This window comes from Epinephelus moara, chromosome 4 (genome assembly GCF_006386435.1).
Source record: "Epinephelus moara isolate mb chromosome 4, YSFRI_EMoa_1.0, whole genome shotgun sequence".
Lineage (NCBI taxonomy): Eukaryota > Metazoa > Chordata > Actinopteri > Perciformes > Serranidae > Epinephelus > Epinephelus moara.
The window spans coordinates 29,976,086-30,003,281 of record NC_065509.1 but is presented as its reverse complement, the minus strand read 5'-3'; the positions used below and the strand labels follow the sequence as shown (position 1 = coordinate 30,003,281).

At 41.1% G+C, this 27,196-nt stretch overlaps 1 protein-coding gene across 7 annotated transcripts in view; it reads left to right on the top strand.

The window, feature by feature from the left end:
- diaph2 (diaphanous-related formin 2) overlaps window positions 1–27,196 on the top strand; it is a 497,420-nt gene that overhangs the window by 354,967 nt on the left and 115,257 nt on the right. For all 7 annotated transcript variants that reach the window (XM_050042679.1, XM_050042678.1, XM_050042674.1 and 4 more), the window contains one exon: window positions 357–481. In XM_050042679.1, the coding sequence (XP_049898636.1) occupies window positions 357–481 (125 nt within the window). The remainder of the gene's footprint in view (window positions 1–356; window positions 482–27,196) is intronic.

Below are 27,196 nucleotides of genomic sequence, written 5' to 3'. Positions count from 1 at the left end.
TTGAAGTCTCCACTTGAAAGGCCTGATCTGAATACTGTGGATTCCACAGCAACTCTGCAAACAGTGATTACAGACTGATTAATGAGCCGCACGCACACTGTACACACACGTTTACACACGCTCGCTTTCTAGGCCACACACAGCTGGATTATGCAGGAGTCAGTATGTCACAACATATAGTCCAACTCAGCCATAGATGGGGTTTTATATAAACTTAAGTTTACCGCAATCTGTGCTGTTTTCATTATGTCTCATTACTGGAATCTTGGGCTGTCGATAATGAGAGCCCAGTATGAGTCTTAATTGTGGTTGCTAATCAATGTATTGTTTTTCTTTTTTTGTCTTCTTTTTTACAGTGTCTGCTGAGATCTTAAAAAGCAGTTTGACTACCATGGAACGTCAAATTCAGAGGCTTGAGAACGACATCGAGAACTTCCCCAAAACGGACGACCAACAAGATAAGTTTGTGGAAAAGATGTCGATATCCTTTTTACGGTGCTTAAATTTGCTCCCCAAAAACATTCTGCATTCTGACATATTAGGACATCGTGTGTGTGTGTGTGTGTGTGTGTGTCGTTTTGTCGACGGCAGTGGCAAAGGAGTGTGCTGTTTGTGTTCTGCCTGCCAGTGGTAAGCAGTTTAAGTCACTTGGTGTGATAGGTGGCACCCAAGGGAACACAGGGAATGGATCTTAGCTGCCTTGCTATGAGATGTTGATCGGATCTCCCTCTTCAGTCCTCCCTGGGTCCCAAGAGTGAAATCATGCCTGTGGCTATTTTTACTGCACTCTGCCACCGCTGCCTGTCCCCTGGGGGACTCTAATAGGGGCTCCAGCCCCTCACACCAACTTATCGCCTATCCCTGATTTCATCTCCTGACCGGCCACGAGCCTCTCCACACAACCATCTGCACACTATCTCCTCTCATGGCACCTCTCCTGTTTCGATAACAGAGTGTTTCACTTAAAGCCAAGCATCTCTGCTCCCAAATTGAATTAGCCATGTCTCTGCACTTTCTTGAACGCCCTTTCTGAGAGGAAAGGTCCTCACTGTATAGGTTTGATCAATGGTGGAAATCAAGTCTGTTGTCAATACCCTGAGGCGAGGGTGCCTTTCATGGGAGAAAACAGGAAAGCAGTCAGCAGTGTCTTCTTTGCTTGTGTCTAGGGTTATTAAGAAAAGAAGGAATTACTCGAGTAATTTACCAAGTGAGTAGGTGTTTCCATATGCTGGGTGCTCTCACGTAAGACAGCATTTAACCTGATTTTTGCTTCCTTTTGTCTGAGATTTATTAAGGCTGACTTTGCACATTGGGTGGTATAAGAGTAATAGCCTCCTAACACATTAACAATCTTCTCCCAGTCAAAGAAGGGCACTTAAATTTGTGTAATTAAAAAAACTGAAGCAGAGTCCTCCCTGGCGGCGGCTCGGAGGCAGAGCAGGCAGGCAAGAAAGCTGCTCTGCCCCCCGATGTCAGTATTGATTCCCAGGCTCCTTCGAGAACTGGAGGCTTGAGTGAGAGGAAATGGAGAAGTGTAGATATACTGCAGCATGGCTCTCCCTCACTGTCTGGAGTTCCTCCCCAGAGAGTGGCAGAGAGAAGCTGGCTGGCCATGACCTGAAACACCCCACTTCCTCCCCCTTTTTTCTCCCCATCCCAGCTGATCGAGTTTTGGTGCCAGGAAGGAAGCTTAGTAGGATTTAATAAGATCTATTTTGGTTCTTGCCGTAGCCACCAGTAGTAAAGCACTGACAAGCATATATGTTTAATTCTCCATCTGCGTCGTGTTCCATTTTGGATAATAATGCTTAATAGTATGGTAGTTTCCCTTCTCCTGATTTTTCAAGTGGCAAAATTACTTTAGTCATACAAATTATTTTAATCTTAACTTTCACTATTTTAATTTTTGGAATGTAGACACATGGAGGCACAGGAAGGAGTCCAATGATGAAAAGTGCATGCTTGTTTGTTCTCAGTCAGCTCCCTGGAGAGTTTGATCTGCATTTCATCTCCTCTTTATAATAAGTAATCTAATTGATAATAATGTAATCATACTAACAAAATGTCAGGGAAATTTTACTGGGTATTTGGTGTAGATTTTTTTGTCCTACAAAGTGGAGAAGAGCGTCTTATTCTCCTTGCGGTTGTTTTTGTCTTGGTGGTCATACTATTTAATTCTGTTGGGCTGGTGTGAAAATTTTCAAACCGCTTTCATCTTAAGTCAAACACTGAACTGGACCAGTGTACCGAATTTTACCAGGTAACCCACTTGACTCAGCGACCGCCCTGACGGAAAAATAATGACACTGTGTCCTAACAGAAAATTAGCATCTGACTTTTAAGTAGCATTGTGTAACAACCGAGCTCTATGTCCAGCTCTGTGCTAGTTTTCATGAGAGATAACTCTACCACGTCTCCTTACGTCACCCCAAAAAACCCATTAACGTTTTGGTAAACAGATGCAGTTGTACACTGCTCTCCCCATCCAACCTTTACTGAAATTTGATCTCCTTCATGTTGCTGTTGTTCAGCCTGGCAGTAAATTGTACGGGGCCTGTCATACACTAATGGCTCTGTTTATAAACAAAGTAATATATTACTCACATTGTCATATTGCTAGTTACTAAAGCAATATGATTTGGATTTAGTGCTGTGACGCCGTTCATACAGGTGGCTGATGTAGGCTACTTTTTAATTTGCATCATAATGCCAGATGTCATTTCAGGTGGTTTGCATATAATCAACAGGTTTAGGCTCGTACCTCAGGCTGGGCCGCTAAAACAGGAAATCAACCCAACCCTACTATATAAAAGATAGTTCCTCAGTTTAACTTCATGAGTCAGCTGTTCCTCATCCATTGCGGTGCTTTCAAAGTGAGCAACAGGAATAAATAGAAACATGGAGTCCGGCAAAAGTTCATCTTAAAATGGCGCCTGCAGCCTGTTAGGACACCTCTTTCATCGGTTTCAAATCTAAAATGTTATATTGGCACATTTTTAGTTTTCTTGTGAAGTAACTCTACCATGTCTCCTCTCGTCACCCCAAAAAACCCATTGATATTTCGGTAAACAAACACAGCAGTTTGTGGCTCTCCCTCATCCAACCTTTACTAAAATTTGATCTCCCTGATGTTGCCGATGCTTGGCTCAGCTCGGCTGTAAATCGCACAAGGCCTGTCATACACTAGTGGCTCTGTTTGTCTGTTTATAAACGTATTACTCACATTGTCATATTGCTAGTTACTAATGCAATATGAGTTAGATTTAGTGCTGTGACGCGGCTGGCACATGTTGCTGATGTAGGCTACTTTTTGATTTGCCAGTACCTGTCATAATGACAAATGCCAGATCAGGTGGTTTGCATAAAATCAAACTGGTTTTAGGCTTGTTCACCAGACTGGACCGCTAAAAATGGACGTAACCCCACTACTACAGTAATAACCCACTGGAAGTATGTTGTCACATTTTGTTCTCAGTGCCTTTGGAGTAGCTGCGAGTCTGTTACACTGGGACATTTGTGTATGCGTGTGTACACAAGTGTGTGTCTCAATTTAACCCACTTCTCTGAAGCCTGTCACCCAGGACAATATTTTCTACCACTTTAAACCTCCCAAGATATTAGATTGCGGGCTGTTTCCGTGCGAGAGATAGAAAGCGCAGGCTGTGCTTGATTTGCCGAGGTTTTTAGTACCAGTGTTTGCAATGAGCTTAGGTAGCACTCTAATCTGTGTTGCACAGCAAAGTGTTGGAACAATGACAGTGTGAAATACAGTGCTGTATATTTTGGGTTGACATTTCCTTTGGTACACATAAGATAGCAGAGTCAAGGCAAACATACCTTTTTAAACTTTTCCCTGGGATTAAAAAAAAAAGAGGATGTTGGTTCCTTGAAGCATGACAGATGGAAGAACAACAACAGCTAAAAGTCATGCATTTGATGCTTGAGCAACCCTGAAAAAGTTAAGTGAAGCTCTGTTGTCTTGACTGTTGGGCACTGTGATGAATGAGTCAGTCTGAGTGTGTGTTTGTGAGTGTATTTGTGTGTGTGTGTTACAGAAAGAGGGAGTAATTTACAGTGCATGTGTAGGTGAGCACATGTGCCTCTGTTTCGGCGTGACTCTTGTCAGCTTTTTTTGCTGAGATTAATTTCAGGAGGCCATGGTCACTCCAAGGTATTTTAAATGTAATGTGTGCCCCAAAGCAGCAAAGTTTTAATTAAAGCTTCAACAATAAATTATGTTTTGTTTTTTTGTTTCACCGCGCATGATTAGTGTTCCTAATTTGTTTGGGCTTCAGAAATTTCAGGTTTCGCCCATTAAAAAGTCTGACAAATTTCCGGCGCAAACACTCTGTGAGAATCTGTCATCTTTATCAGTCATCTGATGTGTTTACCTTTCAGAGGAAATCACTCCGCACAGAAATAATATGACAAGAAATTTGCGGCGACAGATCAGCAGCAGTTATGAAAAACTGAAAGAAAGAAATATGCAATGAAAGAAAGGAAGAAAGGAAAGAAAGAGGAAGAAGAGCTTAGTGGAAGCACTTCATTTGGCTTTATTGATACATTTTTCTCTTTCCATTACTGTAATATATGCAAATGACTGAATGGGGTGTTTGTTCAGCAGTTTAGTGATCTCTATCTGTCAGAAGTAATGGGAGCCCACAAAGGCTGTAGAGTTGAGGCACAAGCCCCCAGAGAGCCCTATTTCACCAGAGAGGCTACAGCTATCACGCACGTACACACACTCACACACCCATTTCCAGTTCCTGCTGGATATGATAGAGTGGAGCTGGGGGCTTAGAGCAGGACTCTGCATACTGGAATATTAATGGTAGTGAGTTGGCTCGATGGGGATGATGAGAGACCGGACTGAACCTTGATGGGTGCCTGGACACGTCCAATACATCTCCCCCTGCTGTACTCAATGCCTTAACCCAACCCACTGATATTTAGCTTAACCTTTTATTTCCCAGAAGGCCAGAGTCAGAGCACATCATTCTCTCCCATCCTCGCACATTGAGTGACAAGGAGCTGTCTTCTGGGGCCGCTTTAATTAAGATATATTAGCCCGGGCTAACACATTTAGCCAGTCTTAATTTTATCTCTCACAGTAGTCTAATGCGAAAAGGACAGTTTCAGAAAAATCTAAACTTAGCCTAAAGATTATAGCCAATCTGTTCCCTCAAGCTCAGACCATAGTTAAGAGTTGTTTCTATAGTAACAATCAGTAACACCTGCTTAGAATTTGCACCAAACTGACAAAACACTGTGATTTGTGGATGCTAGCAGCGTTGTTGTGCTTACAAAAATTTTCCTTTAGTGGTTTTTCTTGTTGAAGTTTTTTTTTTTTTTTTTTTGTCATTTTACAATTTCTTTACACCCCTCGCCATGTTTTCTCTTTCTTTTTAAACATATTTGATGCTGCTGTTTTTTCTTCAAAATAATTAGTTTTTGCCTGTGTGTGTGTGTGTGTGTGTGTGTGTGTGTGGTATTGTAACAGTCATTGAATTCCTTCAGTAAAATGTCCTTGTAGCTACTGAATTCATCCACAAGGCTGAGTGAATGGAGTTGGGGTGGTTTATAGCCATTATTCATGGCCAAGGTTTTTAGTTCTTACCCAAAAGGAACACTTTAGTTTTTACACCCAAAGGTCCTTCCTAAAGGAGTACTTCATCCCCTTAAATGACCACTTGTATGTCAAGTTTTCACTCCATGTTACATTGACTTCATGGAGAAAGCAGTTTTCTCACATGCCTCTGTGGTGAACAAAGCCAGAGTCCATTGACAAACACTGTGATTTTGCCTCGCTGCATATGGGAGCTTCTATAATAATAATAACCTTTATTTATAAAGTGCTTTACATGTCAATTATTAAAATAGGCAAGACATGAAAACAACAACTGATAGAAGAACTGATAAAAGCACTTAAGTGTATAAAAACAGAGGAAATAAAAGACCTTAAAACTCAAGGAAAATCAGTAAAGGCTCTCCCATAAAAGTACGTTTTAAGAAAGGACTTAAAAATTATCACTGACTTGGCCGACCTCGGGCAGACTGTTCCAGAGCGTCAGGGACCTGACAGCAAATGCTCTGTGCCCTTTAGTTTTCAGCCGGGCCTCTGAAATAGACAAAAGACCTCTGCCCGAGGACCTCAAACTACATCCTGGCGTGTACAGCACTAAGAGGTCAGAGATATAGATGGTAGAGAGACCACGAAGAGCCTTAAAAGTTATCAGTAACATCTTAAAATCTATTCTAAAACATACTGAGGGCCAGTGTAAAGAGGCTAAAACTGCTTTTGTTCTGGTTAAAAGCCTGGCAGCTGAATTCTGTACATTCTGGAGTCGATTAATAAAGTCTTGATTCAGGCAAGAAAAGAGGCTGTTGCAGTGATCCAGGCATAAAGAGATGAAGGCATGTAAAATTGTCTCAGTTAGGTTAAAATGGATCATATTTTTGGAACATTTCTAAGACGATAAAAACATGATTACACAAGCTTTGTGACATGCTGCCCAAAACTTAAGTTACTATCAAACCAGATAGACTCTAAGATTTCTTGCAACAGGTTTGATATTATCCAATAGGGGACCAGCCAAAAGCAGAATCTGTTGGTCTACTTCTGGTCTACCACTGCCTCAATCAGTTAGTTGACTTTGGCGTTTTAAAGGGTTAATTCAGATTCACCAAAGTCCCACACTGAAACAAACAAACCACTGGTCAAGGCAGTGGTAGATCAGCAGCTCCCATGTTCAGCAAGGTAAAATTACTGTTCTTGTCAATGGAGTCTGGCTCTGAGGAGAGCATGGATAGTTTCACTTTCAGTTCCTCGTTAGAAAGGACGGTCTGGTTAGAAAGAACGACTAGATAAATCAGATTTGGATTATGCTGAACAAGTTGTGTGGGAGGTTGTGAACAGATATTTTTAATATAGTTTTGCTGTTGTTAAACACGGACCCCAGGGTTTTTGGATTCTGTGTTGACTGGAGGCATGTGAGATTCAACAGAACGCTAGGTCAGTAATTGATATACAATCGGTTATTGGAAGGATGAAATATTCCTTTAAGATAACCAAGGATTGGGCAGGATTGTCAAAACTTATGATCTTAGAAATCTATCTGAAGTTTATTTGTTAAACTTGTACCACAGCTAAAGTCTTTGGGAAACCAGCTCTTTACCCAATGTGGAGGATTTTTTCCCTTGTACTATTATGCTTAATTACCCTGAGATAATTTCAATTTCTAGTATGTTTGTCATATTGATGCCTCCCTTGACAATATCCTGCCAACACAAAGAAGCAGCTGTTGAAGCAGCAATCCAGATTTACAGTACCTATTGATAGGTGTTGGTGAATAGGAAGCCTCAGGTCCTGGATCCTACAAAGCCCACACACCTGCCAGTGCCAGTTTCTCACACCACCTTCCTCCGCCCACACAGGGTCAGCCCAGACACACTTTCTCCCGGCCCTGGGGCTTGCCTGTAATACCACCTTTGTGGCTTTAAAATCGACAGATGCATTTATACAGGTACCACCTTTCTGCTGTTCTCAGATACTTCAGACTGATTTAGTTCACACTTCAAAGAAAGAGGTTCACTACAATGTGTTTATGGATGGCCTTTGTCAAACAGCAATAGTTGGAGACTCTGTTGCTTCGGGCTAGGTTTGTGTACAGGTGTACGCAGCATTCTCTTGTTTCGGCACCAGGCACTTAAGGTTAAATAAACGGTTGTTAGCGAAACAATTGTTCTATTTAGCAGGCTGCTGAGTTTAAACCGCAGACACATCCCCTGTTGCCAGCTTTTGGTTTTTTTTCTGGAGGAACACAGCGTTATTTGGAGAAGTTATTCTACTTTATTCCACCTTTATGTGTTTGAATGGGAGGTAAGTCAGATTATTTACAGAATCTTCATGTTTATTTCTGAGTGTTTGTATATTAGAAAACTGGGTTAAAACATGCTGGTGGCACTTTGAGTAGCACATTATAATTTTTAAAGAAGAAATACACAAACACCCACCCCTCCTTGCCACACACAAGCTCTCTCTCTTAATCACCACCTTCCTTTGAGCCCCCTCCTCCCCCAACCCCAACCCGAATGTTTTCCTCCGCTAATGAAATTCACTGTAAACTGTGCGGCCAATTAACTGAAGCACAGATAAACCATGGAGCCTTTTAATTATCCAAAATTCAGTGGAAACCAGTGTAAATAAGTAGAGGTGCTTAAAACAGACTCTTCCCCTGCCTGGTTTCTGTCTGTATCTCCCCCCTCAATATGAATGTCCGGACTTGGATAAAGCAGCAGAAAATTACAATTCTTAGAATAAATAGTCATTTTTCATGTTGCATTCTACATGTCAGAGGAGATATTAAGATTTTAATTAACACATTTTAATAGGTGTATTCCTGAAAAAACATTTGCGAAAATTAAAATTGTTATTCTAATTATGATTATTGCAAAGAAAAAGCACAAAATGTAAATTAAAAAAAAAAGGTTGTGGTGATTATGGTGCTGTCTTACCAAGGATTTTCTTTTTGGTTATTTATTCTGTGCTGTCATATTACCTTTGATGACAGCTATATAAAATGCACAACAGTCATATAGAGATTTTAATTACCTTAAGTAAGCCACGAACTGGCATTGTTGCAGACCGAGTCCATTTAATTGACTTTCAAAAGTACAAACGCCATCACTAACATTTGTATTTACAGCTTAAGAACCCCTTTGTGTAACCTACTGTACCTACAGTATATCCTGTCACACTGCGCTGCCAAGATTCATTCAGCACAACACCCTCCCTGCTGCGCTGCAGTATGCAGGCCAAATCACTGCTTTTTTGAATGGCTTTTGTAATGATAATGTCAGTTTACTCATTCATCTATGATTATTGATAAGTCTATAAAACATCTGAAGATATTTCAAAAAATAGCCGCCACAATTTCTGAAAATTTAAGATGACGTCTTTGAATTGTTCTGACCAACAGTCCACAAAGCAAAAATATTTAGGTCACTATAACATACATCTATCTTTATCCCATTGCATCATTGATCATACTGTAAAAAGTAAAGTAAAAATGTAAATGTTCACTTTGGAGAGGGCATGACCACCCATTTCTCTTTCAGATTGCCTAGTAGTTCTTGCCTTTGTTGGTTGGATTGATTGGGTTTAGGCATGAGGACTGAAATCAGTTAGAGTTCTTCTTTGGAGCCTTTGTGCTCCACTGTCTCACAGGATCCCTAGAATCTCGGCTATGTCTGGATCGTGGGTCGTGGTTGCACTTCTGTCTTGGTCCTGCCTGATGCCTGTTCTGTACACACAACATCTATTGCACGTTTGTTCGTCCTGGTAGATCAATCTCTCCTCAGTTGCTCTTTTTGAGGTTTCTACCATACCATAAGGTTTTCCTTATCCCTTGTGAGGGTCCAAGGGCAGAGGGATGTCATATGCTATAACACCCTCTGAGGCAAATTATGATTTGATGATTTGATATTGGGCTTTGTAAATAAAATCGAAATTGAATTGAAATTAAAAAAATATCAGGGTAAGCCAGTCAGAGGCAGAGTAGGGCAGGTAAGTCCTTGGGAGTCCTAGGGGCGGAAACAACACAGTTTTGATGTTGAATGACAGACAAAAATGCACATGGGTGAATCTTGCCTGCATGGCTTTCTGGCAGAAAGCCTTTTCTGGCATAGATCTATTCATTTAAACCCAAACCATCATCTTTTTCCAGAACCTAGCCAAGAAAAGGCTTTCTGGCAGAAAGCCCTGAAGGCACACTTCTCCCTACAGTGATGGAAATCAAGAAATGGATTGGTGCTTGAAACATAGCAGCAATAAAACACAGAGAAAGAAGTGAAAAAGAAAGCAAAATAAGAACCAATGAAATACTGAGCGCTGGGAAGAATATATTTTAATGGGATTTACTTTATTGTGTCCTTTTGAATAGGCTTTTTCTTGCAACCAAAATGTTTTGCGCTGGTCAGGGCACACTTGGCTGAAAAACATATATTTCAAAGGGGCGTACGTTATTGAAAATTGATCTGGTTAGATGCCAAACTCCATTTGATTTTATTGGTAGTAACCATGTAAAAAAAAACATTAACAGTGAATCTAATCCAATCAAATTGAATCTAATGTAAGAAAAGGACGGACATCACATTTAGGAATGTTGAGCCATCTAATGTTTGTCATTTTTGTTTCAATACTTACACAATCAATTGATTGTTTGATTAGTGGCTACTAGATTGACTGAGCTCTACAGTTCATTGTGTAAAATATGACTGCACAAATACCAGTGAAGTCAAAGCAAAATAAACTGATTCTGAGATGTATAGATTTGAAGGTATGGCTATTGAACCTCGTGGCACTTGATGACAAGGATATGAAAAATACATAATGTCTTGCAGTTTCATGCCTCTGCAAATGACATATTCAAACTACAGCTGTGCACACACGTCTTTGAACTCGGCTCAGGCAGCTCTGCCGCTCAGAGTTTTTGAGACACACATCAGCCAGATATCAAACTCTGATAAAGCCAGAAAAAAAGTCCAGTGATAGATTTCACAGCATACACATGTACTTTACAAAAAAAAAAAAATATCATGTCACCATCGCCTTCTCTGTCAGCAGTCGTGTTCACAGCCAGACAGAAGACCATACTGGTGCCCTCTGGTCATATGAGTGAATTCCCTAGAAGTTGGCCAATCAGTATCTTGTTAGGCTGTGACACTTGGCCTGATGTGGCAGCTCCATTAACCAGCAGAGTAAGCCTGCTGACAGACTGCCTGGACTGTGGCTCCCAGGGGCAGGAAAGGGGTGTGGTGTTGGAGCACAGGAGGTACACCCATGATGTACTCTGGATCTACCCCTTTGCTCCTGAGTGAACAACTGTCATATCCCACTGATAAAGCCTCCATGCCCTGCCAGTCTTGGAGGCTGTCCTTTGGGATCTACTGTGTCCTGTTGGGATTCAAGATTGCTCCCCTGCTATTGAAAATGTTTCCTTACACACCTCCTGTATACTTTCGGATGCTTCCTGTGTAAGGGTGATATACACTATACAGGGTTAAGTACTGATACGCAGTGTGTGTAACAAGCTATAGTGTTCTGAATAGAAAATCATTTTAGTTAATCTGTTTTATCTTAATGTCTCCATGTGTTGCCCTGCTGCTGTATAGCTTTGTCCCTGTTGGCCCAGGTCTCTACTGATTATTTCTGCTCTACAGAAAGTCGGGCTAAGGACCCAGTGGCAGCAGCACCAATCTGCACCTCATTACTTCCCCAAAAGGCCTGAGCTTAGTGCAGGGTAATAGACAGAGGCCCAGCCGCCCTCATTTGTCATGGGCTCCTGGGTTTGATGCAAAGCCCCCCTTGAGCACTTGTTGCTGAGCTCTAATCCTGCAGTAGACACCAGCCACGCTTCTCTGCTTAGCCATCCCCACTCTCCACCGTCATGGCTCATGATTTCACTTTCATTTGATGTTTTAATGAAATCCCTGAGACTCAGTTGAATGGCAGGCCCATTGTTGGCAAATTATTCTATCAAATGCAAGTGGAAGGGAAACGTGACCAGAGTTATTTGTCTAGTTAATATGAGCCACCGAGCATTTAGGGTGTTTTTCAGTATGTGAATCCACAATAGGAGATGGTTGGAGTCAAATGACGCAGGTTGACTCGCAGAAAAATGCACGCAGACAAAATGGCATATAGAATGGTTTAATGTGCTTGATAGCCCTCCGCGTTATCCATTCATATGATTGCTATAATAACTAATAACACTACAGCTGCTATAGCAGAAGTTAATTGTAAAATGAGTTGGGTGAAATGTACTTAATGCTAGTAGATAGTGTACAGAGCAGACATTTATACAATGGCTGACATTTATTCCTGTACGGACCAGTATATTACCTGGTAGCACCATTTGTTGTGCCTTATTGCACATAAGTGCTACGGGGCAGCGCCCGAAAGGCGGGGGAAAGCTCCTTGATGAAAAGGCCTGAGTATCATTAGCTGAAGTTGCTGTGTGTGCCAGTTGAAAGCCTCTCTAAAATGTAAATCAAACTAATGCCCAAACACTTCCTCTCCTTTCCCCACAGTAATGTTATTCCTTTCTTGCTGATGCTGTCGAGGGAATACGGTGTTGTTCTGCTGTTTGCTACGGCGCTCTCTGTTGATTTCTAACTTTGCTCCACGGTGGCCATCCTTCCCCCTCCCTGACAGGACCTAGGGATCACTGTGTCTGCATGACTGCGGGGCATCTCTCCCGCAGCCCGCTCATATATACGTGGCCCCCACAAGCGATTAGCCGAACTTATTGACTGAACGTGCGCGCTTTGGAGCAATTAGGCGCTTCATTATGCAAATAAAGTGCACTAATTACCTCACGTTTGCTAATTGATTATAAGATACGGTATATGGTCGACATTGGGGTCGGCGCCTTCAAAAAGATTTGGCCTTCAACAGTTTAAGCCGCGCACTTTGTGAATAAATTAATGACAGCAAATAACACAGTGGGCCATTTCCCCAGCATGTCACCGTGCACTCAGCTCTGCAAATTTGAGGCACAATAGAAAAGTCGGAGGAGAAAGAGATCTCTAATTAAAATGAATCTGTGACAGTCAGAAACACTAACAGTTACAAACGGCAATCTGATGGTAGTCAACAGGGGATTCTCCATTAATTGGCAAAATGAGGCTCATCAATCACACAGAGGGGGAATGCTGCACAGACAGTATCCTGTCAGAGTCACCCACTGTGGGGGGAGCAGCATGACGTGTGTCTCAGGGACAGAATCATGTAGAGAAGGAACTCTCTCACTCTCTTTCTCTATCCCTCCCCATCTCTCTCTCTTTCTTTCTCTCCTTCCCTCTCTCCCTCCCGACTCTGTTTCCCACCACATGTGGCTCTCAGTAGACATCTCTCCAACTCATTCTGACAGCCTTTGTTTTTCCTTGTCGCATTTCAAATGGGGATTGGCTGGCATTCTCTGCCAGTCAAGGCCGAGACAGAATTGTCAAAACACCCTGTTGAATTTCAGCTTTTAGAGGATATTCTTTGCTTATGACATGTGCTGAGAGGCTTGTAACTCCATACTCCCTCTCTTCATTCAAGCAGTCAAGAAAATACTGGTACTGCTGATTTTCTATTCAGGAGACCTTGATCATTTTGTTGAATTAAAAATAACTTCTTTTTTTTTTTTCCCAATACTGACAACCATCTCTGAAGTCTTAATTGGTAGGGACTTAGAGCCTAGAATTTGGTAGCATGGGATGGGAGCAATGGATGAACTCTGTTTGAACCTTCGCAGGGCTTTTAATATCCTGGGAAGTGATGTGCTGTGATGATTGAGCAAGCCAAACAAATGCCGAGGCACGTAACACACCACCTCTGCCTACAGGTCAATAAATATACCCAGGCAATAATTGACTGTTTCATCAATTGAGCCAATCAATGGACGCCCCCTAGTCTCTGTAACTCGCCTGGTTTAGAGCAATCACAAGCAAAGCAAGACTCAGAATAGTTATTGGTTTATATTGCTTTTCTGCTTCCTTTGTGCGTCTGACTTTGTTACCTCATGTATCTGTGTGGTACAGACTGCCATAACTGACATGGCACAGACGCTATAATGTTATCTGATCCATATACACACGCCCACATTAGCACGTGTTGTACGCTGATATCCTCATTACCTCTTTCCAAAGCATCATATGTCAGGCATGTCACGGCAAATGGAGTATTCACAACTATCTTTATGGCTCTCACCAACAGCACGAGTCACAACAACAGTCATGCCGGTGTGGGTTTTTATTGACAATTAACCTCCAATTAGCAGCATGGATAGATAGGGTGACCTGCAGAAGTGCTGGTGGTTGTGTTGATGATGGCTCCTCCGTGGACGTGATTACATGAAATGAACCAGTTTGCTGTGAAGAGGGACCTCTGACTGGTGCACTGACACCTGCAGAGACAGACAGAGAGGCTTTTAACATGTCACTGTTAGCTGCACTGGCATAAAAATAAAAATGGATTAGCAACATAAATGTTTCTAATCCATTCCCGCCTTCTCTGCTCCCTCTTTCTTTTTTTCTTACAGTCACACACACATTCAGACTGTGTACTGCTGGTGGGTCTAAGCCCTGCCATTTAACAGCAACAGGGATGTGTGAGACACATCTGTTACCTGAACCAGCAGCTGACCTTGAATTGACTTTCTGTGATGAAGACTTATGGTTGATCCCTGGGCTTTTTGCCTTGATGCCTCACAGCTTTCCATCCTAACTTAAGAACACAGGTTGGAACCGTCGAGACCATACATCTCTTTCTGTGTTGCTCTCCTTTCTTTTTTATTTTTCTGTGCCATGACTTTCAAAGGTACCCATGCAGGTGGTGGGCACATACAGTAGTTGCAAAAAAATAAAATAAAAAAATTGTAAGAACTCCCCTTCGGTTTTTTTCTTGTTCAAATTACTTGATAATACACATAAGTGGGATTTTCTTTTCATGCCAAATCTTTGCAGACTCGAGCACTCTTAAATATCAAAGTGACTTTCATGCTTTCATGCAGGCTGTCTGTATGTGAGAGCATAAATTTTTGGAAAAACAGAAATTTTGCCAAAAAATATTGACTCCCCTCTACTCACATGGGCTGTCTTGTCATTGGCTTCTCATTCCATCTGGCAAGAAGAAAGCATGATTCTCTGCTCTATGAATAAAAGTGCACTTTCCAGTAGTTCTTTTTCTTTTACTTTAACCCAAAGTAAAAGAGAGTGTGTGCTGACAGGGTATAACCAGCCTCCTGGAATGGAATACACTTAAATCTCAGTATATACCGAGGAGCTAAGAAAACATAATGATCACAATTATTTTATTATAGTACCAAGTATGTTTTCCTTCTTTCGAGAAACATGCCTAAGTGAATAATGTGGAAGGAAGTGTATTGCAGTGCAAATTTTCATCTTCTCTTGGACCATCGCGTAGCTTAAATTGCATGACATAACAGGACTGAATGACTTAATGACTTTATTTTGAGCAAAAAATAAGAACCAAGTGAACAAAATATCAACAGGCATGCACAAAAAGGATTAGGATGAAGTGTACACTTATATAATCCTACCTTCGTCTCAGTATTCATGTCTCATTTGAAAAGGAAATTGTCAACAACTATTCCAAACTTATTTACAACCATTAATATAGATAAATAAACAATAGCCTCAGATATGAAATAAACATAGAGCAAAAATACACCCACAATTTATGCTCAAATGCTGCTGTTTCACCATGGACATGTTGCATAGAAATAGATTATTTTGGGGCAAGGCTGTCAATGTCAAACTCCCATTCATTGTCAGCATAGGCAGTCTTAGGTTACCTGCAGCTGAAGCATGTCTGAGGCTTTGGTGGCTGAGTTGATTCATCAATACAAAAGATCAGCAATACCATTAAAGGTCCAGTGTGCAGGATTTAAGGGGGTATACTTGCAGAAATGAATAATAAGTCTGTTTTCTTTAGTGTATAATCACCTGAAAATAAGGATTGCTGTGGTTTCATTACCTTCGTATGAGCTCTTTATGTTCATAGGGAGTGGGTCCTTATTAATGGAGATTGACATGTTCACTGCCATGTCTTTGCAGCAGCTCAGAATAGACAAGCCAAACACTGGCTATAGGGCCATTTATGAAAACGTGTTTAGAAACCCACCTGCGACGAGCAGTGTGAAACTGCTTTATTCAGTGTTTTTACTGGTTAAAACACCTGCCCATTTGTTTTGGAGAGGAGGAGACCTCTGTGAATAACACGGCTCCCAGTAAAAACCTCCTAAACTTCTGGGTCAGAAAAAAAGTGAGCACACAGTAGCATGTTGTTAGCGAGCTGCCCCTCTCCGACATGCCAAACTGCATTAGAGAAACACCGATTTGTAATGTTAAACTGCTTTATTCAGTGTTTTTAACGGTTTTAATCACCGAATCCCTTTGTTTGAGAGAGGATGAACCTTCGGCTCCCAGTAGAAACCCCCTTAACAATGAACACTTAAGGAATTTTAACCAGGAGAAGCTTCAGCTGGTTGCAGTGCACACTCCTCACCACTAGATGCCACTAAATTATTTTAAATCCTACACACTGGGCCTTTAAATATCTGTTCTTTATTAAGGCACAAGCCTGTGTACATAAGTAAATAAGTATACATCCAGCCACTGAGCCTAAAATGATGATGTAATGCTACCAGCAGTCTGCTAAAGCTAATGATTATGCTAAACAGAAACCTGAAAAAAAATATATATATATATTTTTTCATTTTAAATCAATCCAATTACGTCAGTATTAGATAAATTCAGCAACTTAAGTGTAGTGTTTTTCTCCCAGTAGCAGCAACAAGGAAATTATCTGAATGAAGAATTATCTGGCTAGAATTTTCTCCATGGCAACAGCCGCTGAGGCTTATGGGTACTTGAGCATTTAGAGCCAGGTTGCCAAACTGATTCATTAAAAAAAAGAAAGTAAGAAAAATAAAGAAAAGAAAACATAACTCGCAGAAATAAATTGGGGATATTTATAAGGGATGGCCAAAAGATAAACCTACAGCACTGTCTTGGAGACTTACATTCTGTTACTGCCCTCTGTGATGACAAACGTTGAGGGTTTTGTGAAAAAAGAAAAAAAAAAATCTTTGAAATGCTAATTTACAGTGGGGGGGGGGAATGCTTTTGGAACCAGCGGCTCCTCCCATTTCACACAACTGCTGCGTGATAATGAGATGTTTGTCAAAATATGTTTTTGTCTATCTTCGTTTTTAAAAACACGTACACACCTCCTTCCTATAAGCCCACAGTCTAGAGATGTTTCAACACACAACAATGGTGCCAACTGTAATCCATTCAAACACACACTTCTGTTCAGCCGTGTCCTGATGTTACACGTCACAGAGCAGGCGCAGGTGTGATAACACACATCCAGAGGTGTAGGTAGCAACAGGTGTTAACTGTAGGGACACATCAGTGTGGTGCTGCCACAGCTCACTGGTGTTGCACAGCAACACTGTACGGTTGCCATCATCAAAGCACCAGCCTACTGGAGATTTGCATGTTTTTTTGTGAAAACGCAGTCAGATAAGATCTCCAGCACAGTGGAGCAGATCATGGCACCGATCACTGTGATTGAAAACAGTTTGGAAAGGTTTCCACATTGTTTCCAGAGGCAAGTTGAAACATGATATTGCAAAATCAAGAACAACTTGAACAATTTAAATGACTGCAGTTTTTATGCGCTCTGTGGGCTGACTATGCTCCTGGGGCACGTTAGTGATGAATACTACAGCAGGGGTTATGATGCCCCGGGCTTGTTTGATCCACTGGTCATATTCTTAAACCTCTATGAGCAAGGTCATGATGCTGCATCTGAAATATAATTCTATTTGCATGTGCTCTCTTGCCCTACTCCTACAGTTTGCATGCACAAATTTGATTTTTAAAGACTGGTTAAAATAAAACTTCCGTTACGATGTGACCCCGTTCATTTTTTACAGTCTGGTCATTTAGTGCCAGCAGTGACAGTTTTTAAATGTGTGAAAATATAGACATTCTTCTGTGCCACCTGGTCCACAACTTTTATTCAGCTGCATATAGAGATATCAACGTCTACTTGGGTCAGTGAAGTTAACCCTTTATTTTGAGCAAGACTATAGCACTTGTGTTTTGCCGTTCGTGCAAACTGCCCACAGTTCAACAATGTCAGAGTTATATCTCAGCAATCACTCAATTGAACCTTTGATCAACCTTTACCCTCACTTTGTAGCCTCTAGTAAAACCTTAATTCTTTTCCCAGTGCTTTATGCATGTACTGAGTACTCACCATATATGTGGGTCAGAGTGGCTGTGGCTCAGGAGGTGGAGTGGTCGTCTACCTTGGGCCACGGTGTGTTTATCCAATGAGCAGGTGGCAACCTGTATGTATAGTAACCTCGACCATCAGTGTATGAATCTGTGCATGGATGAGTGAATGGTGCTTGTGTTGTAAAGCACTTTGAGTGGTCACTAAGACCAGGAAAGTGCTATGTAGATCCAGCCCATTTAAGCAGCAGGGCTCTTCTGAAGTCAAATAGTGGGCATTTGCATAAAACATGCATTAAGTGATATTTTTTATATTGATATAACTCAAATGACCCAGTGTAATGTGAATGGGCAGCATTAGGTGCAGACTTCACTGGGAAATAAATTCAGTGCAGCTTTTTGCCTCCTTTAGCTCAGTGTCTTTCTTTTCCCTGCCAGTATAAAACTGTACGGTTGTGTCTCAATAGTCCCAGTTTCATCAACACATTTTTTTTAACCACTGAATCGTCAGTTCGAAATAAGTTGCTAAAATAAGTCTTAAACACTTCAATTCAGTTTAATGTCAACTAATAAATACTGCATGGAGGCACACACCAGCAACTTGGCTGGAAAGGTTAACTTTCAACTTCTTCAAACAATGCCCCTCAATGTTTTTTTTCATGTTTGTCCAATGACATCGACAGTCATTCCATCTGTGACAGTTATGGCAGTCACAGATAAGCCACAAGCACTATGCATCAAAAGAAAACGTAAAGCACAGTAGTCATCATCGGGGCTGCCTCTTGTAGCAATATACAAACTGACAAGCTTAAACCTAGACAGCAGGAGTGCCCGCTAGCTTACCTAGTAGCAGAGATGGGGACTCGAGTCATTGTGACTTGGACTTGAGTCGCTGTTTTGATGACTTGTGACTTGACTTGACAAAAAATAAAAGACTTGAGACTTGACTCGGACTTGGAAGTTAAAGACTCGGGACTTGACTTGACTTGAGACACGATGACTTGGATGACTTGAGTGTTATTCACATCATGTTTTCAGTTTGAATATAAAATTAATAAATTAATTTAAAAAATAATGTCGATTACCCGGTAGGAGCTCAGGCTGAGGGGGGGGTTTGGTGGAACTTGTTTTTTAATTTATTTGCTAACATTAACCCCAGAAAACGTGAGCGAACATTCTGACCGGTTCATCACAAGACCTGCTGTACGTTTTATGAACAAGCAACACAGGGTTAAATGAGCTAAATGGGTGATTTTGGCCGCTGCCTTGGTTAGTGTGTGTGTGTGTGTGTGTGTGTGTGTGTGTGTGTGTGTGTGTGTGTGTGTGTGCAGTCGGGCGGGCGCGCATGGGGGTCGCCCCTGCAAAGTATACATTGCAGCGATGAAGTCAGTGTTTACTGACAGTTACTTATATCTTGTCTTTTCACTTTATTAAGATCAGATTCTGCAGGTAAAATTACAAAAATAAGGTGACTTGACTTGACTTGCCCAAGAAAAAATGACTTGGGACTTACTTGAGACTTGAAGGTTAAGACTTGGGACTTACTTGAGACTTGCACATGTGGGACTTGGTCCCATCTCTGCCTAGTAGAGCAGGCGCCCCATGTACAAAGGCTATGTCCTTGCCGTAGTGGCCATGGGTTCGATTTCAGCTCCGCCACCTTGCTGCATGTCATCCCCCTCATACTCCCCATTTTACGCTAGAATTTCCTATCTAATAAAGGCAAAAATGGCAAAAGTAACAAACAAAAGAATCTTAAACCTAGACAGCAGAGGAGCGTCCTATTCAGCGAGCAGTGTTCTTAAAATAACAATAATAAATTGTACCTGTAAACTGCATAAAAGAAGTGGATGTAGCCACCTGGGGTCTCATTTATAAACATTGCGTACGCACAAAACCTAGCCTGAAAGAAGCATTCGCCATTTCCCAAGCAAAAGTTGTGATTTATAAAAACAAACTCGATAGGAGAAACTTGCACACATGCTTACAAACATTTTGGAAACGGGAAATTGGCGACGCAGATGGTAAGGTGGAAGCCTGATTGTAGAAGTTGTCACATATTTTTGGGAGCATGCCATTTTCGGCTTTTTTATTTTATTTTATTTTTTTTATGATGGGTCCTGTTTTATAAATGAGACTACGAGTCTGAAAAGTGAAGCAAATACAAAAGTGCCAAAACTGCATTTTTTATTTTCCTACTGGCCAGCAGGGGGCGACTCTGATCGTGATTGTATAGAGTCTACAAGAAAATGACTTAACTTCTTACTTGATTTATTACTTCAATAAATGTTTTCCTAATGACTTTATGGTCTTAATTGCTGGTTTCAAGTCTTTTTCAACACAGCATGATGTTCATTTTATAATTTATGGTCCCATTTAGAGTAAAATAGATGGTAAAGCAATCAGGATTGAGGTGTAGCAATGCATATCCAACAGATCCATCTCTCACTATTCCATAGCCCCACCCACTTGTCCAAAAATTTCACTTCTAGCTCCAAAAAACCAAAACCAATGACCAAAATGCCAAACCCAAGGATTCAGAACAGTAGTCCACAAACCACTGGGTGATGTCATGGTGGCTATGTCCACTTCTTTCCACTTTGTCGGTGATTGCACCATCCTCCCCTTTCCAGTGCACACCATGAAGACTATATAGTACCTTAAAAAATTTTTTAATTGTAATTGTAATTTAAGCATTACCATTGCTTGGATTGCTATGGCTACGAATAAAGCTTCATTGCTTTAAAACAATCAGGTCAACCGTAGTTTAAGCCTCACAGCTATATTAACATCATTAATATTAATTACATGACTGAGAGCTGCTCTTTGTATCAGTAAAATCTGAAAAACAAAATGTTAGAGGGAGCTGTCAGTACCTTCACATTTAGGGTTATCTACTATTCATAATGGTTTGAGGAATCTGACAATGAGTTGAAGAGTCAGGTTTTGCGTTTTGAGTATCATATATCCAGCTAAGGTAGGTTAAATGTTACAATCATTTCAAAGTGGAATAATGCAAATTAAAATTCAGTTGTTATGTGTTTTTCTAGGATGTTGCTCTGTAAACCTGCTGCCCTTAAACATCTCGATTCAAAGCCACTGAATTAGCTCACTGTATGCTTACCAGGTGTGTATATACGCAGATTTATTTATATGTTTGTAATTACTGCAGATTAATTAACGTCATCAGGCATTTAGATATTAGCCAGGGAAGATAGTGGAGGAGGTTACACAGGGCTCTAGTATCACAAGAGTTTGTATTATCACAGAGTGACAGTCATTGTGTTTGTGAGGGGGCTGTTTTAGGGAGTGTAGAAATGTGTATACATGAGATAGCTGCAAGGCAGTACAGAATGATAGCCGTGAATGAGGCATTTTCCATTGAAGTGATTAAAATGATTGAGGACAGTGGCGAACTCATTCATCTCTGAGCAAGGTGATGAGGGACGTTCTCTATGTGCGAGCGACAGAGAGAAAAGCCCTCCGCTGCATTCGTGTATATGCGGGAGTGTGTACGTGTGTGTGTGTGTGTTTATGTGTCACAGATGTAGAACAAGTTGTGAAATGGGACTGGCATGGAGGCGGCCAGAGAGATGCGGAGCGATGCCCACAGGAGGGCCATGTCTTTTCACTGTACATCTGAACAGACAGCCGAATATTTATCATCACCCCACCACAGTCTGCATTCTCCATTTTAATTTGACCTTCATCACAACAAAGTAAACAATTCCTCATCGCCAACCTCAGCCAATGTTGTTTTTATGTGACTTCTTTTTGTGTTTTTTTTTTTTTTTTATTTGTTTCCCCTAATTTGGTGACTTTTTATCTGCAGGTTCATGTATTTACCATGAAGTCCTTGCTTATTAGCCGGCCCCTTCAGGATGTTGCGCAAATTCAGCCAAACCTTTTGAATTCTGCCTGACCTAGCAATTTTGTCCCATCAGTGTAACTACAGCAGATTTTACTATTTGAAACAGGAAATCATGAGACTGCCATACAATACCCGAGCTCTGTGCCTGGAACAGAGTAACACACATTTGGGTTGCGTTAGGCAATACTCACTCCGAGTGCTGGGGCACACTCTTGCACAAGCTGGACAGTTTGTAAATTCTCAGCACTGTTGGAATGTACCGTTCGGTCAGAGCACTGCAGTCTCAGAACAGCAGAACCCACTCTGGATGCTCTGTTTGGGGAGACAGAACAGCAGAGCGCCAAGTGGAGTGAATGTGTGATTAACTTAATGGTTCGTTAGTTCATTTGGAAATAAAACGCTCTGTTTCGTCTAACAACAGTGCTCTCATTTTAGTTGGATTGGATGTACTAATGCGTTCATAGTGACAGGGCAAACTGTTAGCATAACGTGACTAACAGAACCCAACAGTTCTAAACGTTCAGCGTCAGATGTTAATCACTGCTGCAGGGCTTCTGATGGCTTCTGGGAAAATAACAAGTAGGGGATAGATCACATTGTGCTGTGTTAGCTTGTGCTAACCGGGCAGAGACAGCAGAAGGAGAGCTGCTGAGGGAAACAGTTCTTCAGCGCTGCGTCAAACAGCTGATTGTTGATGGTCAGTTGTTGCTGCCCCCTACCATCACAAAAAAAATGTAATTCTGTTTGAAATGCTAGATGTTAATTATAATAAGCTTAGGATCTGTGACAGCATCGCAACTATTCTTGCAGTATTCACTTGCCCCCACAATTTTATTGCAAAAATCGCCTATAAACATTGAACATGCATTTCAATTTTTTAGAAAAGCTGATATGAAGGCAGCCATATCAGGACGCAACAAACCCCGAAACAGCCCACGAGATCCTAGAGCAATTGATAAGCATGTTTTTCAGCATATCAGCTCTTTATTATTCATTATAAAGAACTTATTGATGCCTTATTCTGCATGACCATATTCTTAAAGCTACTAGGCTACTAACTAAAAGTTTTTCCTCTTACTAACCTCCTAATTACTGCTTATTAGTAGGAAATAAGGATGTAGTTGTACATGAACAAGTACCAGAGTCCCAATATGCTTTGCTTAGTATGAGCCTTATAAGATGGCAGAGACATTCTCCCTTAATTACGCTGAATAAATATGCTCTATTCTTATGTAACAAAACTACAATAGTGTCCATATAACTCTGTATTTAGTTCACTGCGAATATTTTCTCCCTTCTACAGTGACGTCTTGTTCATAGCTACTTCAGTAGTGCTTTGACACTAACTAACCCACACAGGTTTATTATTCTAATTTTGCATCCTTCTTCACACTTAGTAAATCCATTACAGCACACAGCTGCTGCAATTAACAGACCCTTATCAGGCCCATGTGAAACAACTTCCTTACTTCCTATTAATAAGCAGTAATTTGGGTGTAATTGAGGGATAATTCTGAGTTAATGGCCTAGTATTTGTAGAATATCATCGCACAGAAAAAGGCATTGATAGGTGCTTTATAATGACTAATAAAGAGCCAACATGCTACTAATATGGATGTTAATAAGATACTAGTTAATGGTAAATATGTGTACAATAATATTTAAGTGTTATTTTGTGATAAAATGGTCACCTTAAGAACAGGCGTAGCAATAGACGAATAAAGGTTCCTTGAGGTTTCTGTGGATGTGATTAAGCTGGACTGTAATCAGTTTGTCTCCACTGTTCAGCAGATTCTATTTAATTACCTCAGTGAGGGGAGAGAGTGGGTGGTGCAGGTTGTCTTGTGTGTGTGTGCGTGTGTGTGTTCGCCTGGCTCTGTGTGCATGTGTGTTTTTTATCTTCCAGTGGGTCATAGGTAGGAGGTAGAGCACTTATTTTGATACTAGTAACATTTCTATCCTCTCTCTACTTGACACAAAGGTTACACCACGCCCTGTACTTTAAATGTAAGTAAAGCCAGCCTCTGTGGCCTTGTTGGCTACACATAACTATTCTCAAGCACATTAAGTGTATGTCTAAACCCACTTAGCATCGGCGGCCTTGCGAACGTGTTGATTTGAGGTCTATGGGTTCATGTTTCCCTCCTCTTTCACTCTCTCCCGTTTACTCTGCCTCTCCCATCAACTGCTCTAATCTCCTGAATGCCATCCACACTCACCGTTCATCCCCTGCCTTCAGGATTGGTTTCACACAGTGATCCCCTCACTGACCAGACAGACGACTCAACAATTAACCTCTAAGGCTGACCTGAAATATCTCAAACCCTCTCCCCTCAGCATCCTTATTGGCCTCTAATAGATTTCTAACAGGTAGGAGAAAAAAAAAAGTGGATTGAATTTCACCCGTCCAACCCTTAGGCTCTGTGCAGGAACACTGTTCAGTTTGTTGTCTTTTTTTCCCTCTCCTTGCTAAATACCACAATCGTGACTGTGGTAAAGGATGCTGTCTGAGCTGAATGTGTAATGATAGGGCCAAGCCGGTGATACATAGTGCCAATGTGTTAATAATGGCATTAGACTTTGTGGCATTCTTCACAGAATCATTGTACCGATTGCCTCTCCATTTCCATCCTGTTAAAGCCCTCCATTTTGGTTATTGTGCTAATAGCCAAAAAGCACTCTGCTGGAGCCAGTTTGACTGAAACTGTATTCCCCACGAAGAAGATTAGTCCCTGTGTTATTTAATGTCACTTTAGCCATTATTGCAGGATTTACAGCTGATGCAGCGTCTGTTCCCTACCTTTCTGGTTATCATCCCACACAGGGACTGTGGATGTGCCCTGCTGTGCTGTGGACACATTTGCAATTCACTGATTCCCATCTTTGTATTCCTTTCACCGAAGCTGAATGAAGCCCTAAGTGACCTTTCAGCGCACCACTTTGGCACTGTATGTTGGCTTTCCATTGTTAAGTTGTGTCCTGAAAATGCATCTCTGTGCTTTCAGGCGTGCGGGCTTAAATCACCGTGCTTGTATGTGTGCTTTGCTTGCATGTGTGTGTGGTCATTGTGTTGGTAGTTGAGGGTAGAGCATGTGCAGATCAGATTGTAACCAGTAAGGTAATGATTCATAAGACAGCCAGTAGGACTTATCCACTAATAGATCTCCTGGGAGATAACCTAATCCCCCAACAATATCTCCTTATCATATTACAAGTGAACTATGTACAGAATGGGCTTCTCTATCCACAAATGAATACTAAGCCCTATACTTACCTTTAAGCTTATTAGATTTGATCTGAAACAGAGCAGTATCAAGTATTCTCCCTGATGCAAGGCTGATCAGAGATAATAATCCTTTCTGAGATTAGTTTTAATTTCACAGTCTACCGATTGCCAGGACTTTATATAACATAATGTATGTTTTTCCAAAGCTGTAGTGTTTAAGCACATTTGTGAAATAACTCGAATGGAGTTCGTTAAAATCAAGGGCGCAGATTCTGTACTGGAGATTTACTCCATACTGTAGGACAGTAAATACACTATGTAATCTGTCCATGGAGTGCTTTTGTCATCCACAGAGATCACACGAGGGAGCTTGTCAGTGGCAAATGAAAGTTAGACTTCTTTTCAAGGTGCGGATTGGAGATTAGTAGTAATGCTCATCTCTATCTCTCTGTCCGCTTTCACAGAGATGATACGATTTGCAAAAGGATGAGACCCCCTTTCTCTCTCTTTCTGTCTCCTTCGCCCATCTATTACTGTCTTGTCCTCACTCTCTCATGTTACCCATCCCCTTTCTTCTCTTTATCCCTTTCTCTCAGATTGACTAAGCTCAAAAGTGGGTTGCTAACTCTTTTCAGGATTCCTAGAGGAAGAGATTGTGTGAGTGAGTAGATATTCTGAACAGAGCCCCACATGGCTTTGTGTTGCCACACAGACTCCCAGGGCATCAACTAGATTTTTTGGAGCCCTTCTGGGTTTTTTTCCCCCACTCACGTGAGAGCTTCCTCGTGTCAATTCTCTGTGACAGGCAGCGCTTTTGTCTGTAGCACTTGTTGACAATACAGGAAGAAGGTAAAATCAGGACAAGATTCAAGATAAGCTGGTTTATGGTGCTTCCTTTTGTACTGTCTTATGTGACCATAAAATGATATGCCTCTGGATGAAAAAGTAACTCATTGCTGAACTAAAAGCTTGAGGAAGTAGTTGTAGGAGGGCAGGGTATGAATATCTCAACGTTCATTGAATTTCACAGTGTTGTCTTCTGGCCATGGGAAACGAGATTGGCGTTAATTGTTATAGTAATCTTCTATGGATCACTTTCTGCGTAATGTAACATAACAGCAAATCTATTTCCTGTAGCTGTTGACATAGCGTTGCTCTAATTTGCCCCGATGTGTGACAACAATTTGTTTACCATCGCATATGTTTCTGCATTTTCTCCCCGCATTCCGTCTCTCCCTCCATGTATGCCCGCTAGCTGGAATTATGTTTGAATAGAATTTGAATCTAATATATTTGAATAAGAGAAAAATAATGTGACAGTGTGATTTAACATTAGGAATCATGAATCCCAAAGTTTCCATGTCTATGCTGTGTCCCACTACTCCATCTTGTACATTGTGAATGGTCATGGAAATGTTATTATGGGTCCTCATGGAAATGTGTTGAAAGTTTGTCCATGGAATTTGTGGGAACTATGATATCTGTTATGACTTTAATTCATTTTGTTCTGTTTGATGTGGCTGCCGTCTCGTCTAAGAACCGCTTTCTCTAATTGGCTCTGTGTAGAGGGAGGGACCAGACCTTCCTTTGCTGTTGTGCGGCCATCTGGAGTTTATTTATTAAGGTATAGGTGTGTTGCTCGATAGTAACCCACATGTTCACAGATCACTAGCCAATAGGGAAAGGGAGTCGTCACGGTCAATTAGGTGCTTAATGAGAAATCACAGATGATTTAAGGTATTTTCCATAAGATTGACCCTTTTTTTTTGTCCATCATCACATTTTATAGTAGCAACACTTTATATTATGAATGCACTGATGCTACTATTTTCAGACAAAATACAAGTTCAAGTACTAACATTTGGGTACTTGCTGACACCGAGTACTGATATAAATACTTGATAATACCGTAACAGTTTAAATAATGTCTTTGAATACATGTTTTGTTTTCACCCCTTGGAAGGGTACACCAACAGCACATACTCATAGAACTGAAGTTACCTGCTTTTTCTGCGATGTGGTGACAGCTGGGAATCTTATACTCATACATACTTATACCTCAAGCACTCTCCCCAATTTTCTCCCCAGTTTTCTCCCCAATGTCTTTGGACATTTTCGCTCTCTTCTCCAGCGTTTGCTGTTGGTTGCTGTTTCCTGCTGCTAGCATTAGCAAACTCCTAGAACTTTGCGTTGTGTTGGTTCTTTGGATGTTTGATCAAATTTCTAGTGTTAAATGAGCTATTTTTCACTTCTCCTCTGGACAGTTTTGAGCATAGTTTGCA